Below are 3,756 nucleotides of genomic sequence, written 5' to 3'. Positions count from 1 at the left end.
CAACAATTCTATGTTTGTATGAAAACTAAACTCTTCATTTGCAGCTCCGGGAACCCCGCTGTGACTGTAAAGTGAAAACTACAAGCGGGGGGGAATAATGGAAATAGTATTCAGGCCCTGACTTTTTTTTTTTTTTTTTTTTTGCTCAAATTTCAGCACCATGTTTCCTCTAGAGCCACAGTTCCTTGTCTGGCATCTTAGGTCAAGATCTAAACTTGCCCTGGTTCCAATCATTTCAAGTAGAAGCAGGCTGTGCTGCGGTCTGAACATTCTCCTTCACGGAAGTACGTTTTCTCTTACCTGGACTTTAAAACATCGTGTTTGGAATCTGCATTTAATGTGTTTATTGTGTCAGTGATAGAATTTCATAAGCCAGCACTGAGTAAACTGTTTTCTGAAAACTCATTATAGATTCCTTATAGGGATTCCCCCCTCGCCGCTCGCGCCCCAAGGACCTCAAACTCACTTGCTATGTTGTCCCTTTTTGTTGAGTAAGACATGTTCGTGCTTAAACTTTAAACTGTTCTGAATCGCATGAAATAACTGCTAAAGCAGAATTCTGCAGTTTCCTCCCCAACACACTTTCCATGCCGAGCAAAGTACCATCAAGTTGTTCCTACAGTTCTGGGAGTCTTTTACCGACTATTGGACATAACTTGAGTCCCTATTCCCCTCATCCCAGACAAATCTTGTAGGTCACATTTTGACGACACCCTTGCTAAGGCCCCCACTTGCGCTCCTGCCTGGGTAGGACTGAGGCTGGGGCGGGGAGGAGGGAGCCAGTAGCAAAGGGAAAAAGGGCTCAGTTCTGGCCTTTTAAACTGAGGGCGAGGGAAAGGGATTAAATAAGCGCGACAGAGGCGCTGCGTGCAGCGCGGGCGGAGACGCGCGGTTCGGAGCTGGTCCTCTCCCGGGGCGCGCAACCCTCACACCCCGGGGCGTAGAGGCCCGCGAGCCGAGTCCGGGGCGCTTGCCCCCGCCGCCCTTGTCCCGCCCCCGCCGGGGCCACGCGCAACGGCGAGTGCAGCGCGCCGGGCGCTTGGGCAGCGCCGGTCGGCGGCCTCGGCGGTCACAAAGGGAATGGCCTCCATGCTCCACTTCCCTGAAGTCGGGAAGCGCCCAACTAGGAGCGCGTGGGCAGTCAACACCAGCCTTGCGATTACTTCTTCATTAGAGACTCGCCGAGACAGGGGGGCGGGGATGTCTGCGGGCAACGGAGCGCGAAGAGAAGGCAGGGGAGCCGCTGCCACGTGAGGGGAGGCGGAAACTGCCAGAAAGGTGGACCGGGGCACTGGGGCTCCGCAGGAAGGGCCGGAGGGGGCAGCCGAGGGCCGCGAGGTCGCCGCGGCAGTCAGCTCCGACTCGGCTGGGTCCGGTTGGAGAGGCAGCCCTAACTTCGCCTAGATGACGGGACGTGGTCCTCCTCTGCAGTCGCCAACTCGGATAGGTCCCTTGCGGCCCACTGCCGCCTCCTCCTCCCGGGAGGACGTGGGGGGGTGGGAAAACGTCGTGCGGGTGGGGGCTGCGCGCCGCCACCGCGGAGCTGGCGCCGTTCCGGGGCGTCCTGCCCTCTGGGGTCCGTGAGCTCCCCCGGGCGGACCCAAACGCCCCACAACCCCCTCTCGCCTCCCTCCGTCCCCAGGAGGGCGACACAAAGCCGGGCAGCGGAGGTTTCTCGCTTCCGAGTACCCCCTCCAGTCCCCCGCGCCAACCCGCGGCAAGAGTGGAGACTCGGCCCTGAAACTGACCCGCGAGTCTTGGCAACCGCAAGGTGACTCTGTTCACGGAGTCTGGAGAACAAAGTCGCGTCTCCCTTGCCCCGGGCATCTGCGAGTACTTGTCCCCCATCTCCCCGCCTCCCCAGCCCCAGAGAATCCGAGAGCACCAAACTGCGTGTGGCAAGACGGCAGTGGGAGGAAGGGACCAAGCACAGCTGCCAGCGGGCCCGCCCCTCTTTGGGCAGTGGCCCCTCCTTAGGCAGCGCCCTCCAGTCCTTCGCCCTCCTGGAGACTTCAGTCCCAGGCTGCGCGTGCAGGAGAGCTCGCGAAGGCTGACCCAGGCACAGGGACCTGTATCTCCAGTCGCCAAGCTACGGGTGCGGGACCCCAATAGGGGCGGGGGGGGCGGCGTAAGAAGACCCCATACTCACAGTCTCTCGGTGTTGCGGGGGATATTCCTGGGCACGCTGCGCAGCGCCAGCCCATGACAGTCTACCGTGCTACCCGAGCAGGAGCACTGCGCCGGGCACGCCTGCGGCGCCACCTCGTTCAGGATCGCCAGCACTAACCCCAGCGACAGGGACAGCGTCTGCCAGCCGGCGCCGCGCATCTTCCCCCGCCGCCTCCTTGCTAGCCAGTGCAGGGCGTTTCTTTTTAGCTTGCCGCTCCGCGCGAATCGCGCTGTGTCTGAGGCCCAGTGTCTGGTGCAGGGCTAACAACCCAGAGTGTCCGGGTAAATGTGCATAAAATATGGAAGTAGCAGTTATAATATTCAAGGCAGAAGAGCCGACACAAGTACACGCCTCCCACCTTCCCACCACCCTCCTCCAGCAGGGCAGGCGCTCTTTAGGCAACTTTAAGTCCTGAAGATCAATCGACCTGACCAAGGCTACAAGGAGACCCCAGAGCAGCGGTGAGGAGATCCACGCGTCGCAAAGATCAACTTGGCGGTAAAAGAGCTGGGGCTCGCTCCCAGGAGCTGCGAAGATGCAGGAGCCAGTTGTGCCGAGAAAAGATGCTCGGATTCCACGGACCCCGTCTACAAATCAGATTCCAGCGGGGAGGGTACAAGGCAGAAGAGGGGTACTCAAGAATGGTAGCCTTGATCAAAGTGGGCTAGAAGGCGCAGGAGCCCTGCGGGCCAGGAGCCTAGCGCGCCGGGAGACTGGGCATGGCGCGCGGGGGCGCACGCGGCGGGCGCGCAGCCCAGTGCGGCTCACTCACGCGGCTTCGCCCCGGCCGGAGGCTCCTCCGCAGCCCAGACCGGACCTTGCAGTCTCCCGACAGTCGAGAGCAGTTTGCAAACACACACGCACTTCGCGGAGGGTTGTCTCCCCAATCCCGCCTTCCGCCCGGCGTCCTTGGCGACGCTCCGCACCGGGGCCTTCCCCGAGGTCACGCAGGAAAGACAAAAGGGCAATGGGGCCGCCCTGGCCGGCAGGAATATCCTTTAGTCACAACCCTGGCAGAGGAAATCCAAGAGGCCAAGTTAAGGACAAGAGCTCCTGCGAGGACAGAGAGGTGGCTGCAGGTAGGCTGGTCGCAAGGAGTGGAGAGGCCAAGCTGGAGGTGTCCGCACTCTGGGTCCTGCCGGGGTGTCCTGGGGGGTGGCGAGATGGCAGTCGGGCCCGTGGGATCCGTTACTCCGAGGAGAGCCCAGGAGGCAGCTGAATGGCAGCCCCGCGTGCGCGCGTGTGTCAGCCCCTCTCGTCTCCCGGATACAGCGCAGTTCCGCAGCAGACACCTGATGGCAAAGGTGGAAGAAACAAGAGCGGGCTCCGAGGCGGGCGCAGCCCCTTGGCTGCCCCTCGACAGAGACCCACAAGTGGGTCCTTCTCAAAGTGCAGCAACTTTTCCCAGGCTTTGGATCCCGTCCGCCACGGCCGCGGTGGGAGTCCTTCCGCCGACGTAGCGACGCCGCCCGGCTCCGGGCGCTGCACCTGACTCGGCTACCGAAGTCACCGAGCAGCCCGTCTCCTCGCAGCCCCTTCCCCTCTCCCGGCTGCTCTCCGCTTCTCCTTCTCCAGGGAGGGAAGTG

General features: G+C 61.5%; 1 protein-coding gene across 1 annotated transcript in view; it reads right to left on the bottom strand.

The window, feature by feature from the left end:
* The window catches only part of SLIT2 (slit guidance ligand 2), a 344,129-nt gene extending 341,391 nt beyond the window's left edge, over positions 1–2,738 (bottom strand). The window contains exon 1 of the mRNA XM_023533952.1: positions 2,150–2,738. Coding sequence (XP_023389720.1) covers positions 2,150–2,328 — 179 coding nt within the window. The 5' untranslated portion in view covers positions 2,329–2,738. The remainder of the gene's footprint in view (positions 1–2,149) is intronic.
* Between the last annotated feature and the right edge of the window lie 1,018 nt (positions 2,739–3,756).

Source organism: Pteropus vampyrus, unplaced genomic scaffold (assembly GCF_000151845.1).
Source record: "Pteropus vampyrus isolate Shadow unplaced genomic scaffold, Pvam_2.0 Scaffold5, whole genome shotgun sequence".
Lineage (NCBI taxonomy): Eukaryota > Metazoa > Chordata > Mammalia > Chiroptera > Pteropodidae > Pteropus > Pteropus vampyrus.
The sequence above is the reverse complement of the archived record's forward strand: the minus strand, read 5'-3'. Positions and strand labels throughout refer to the sequence as shown.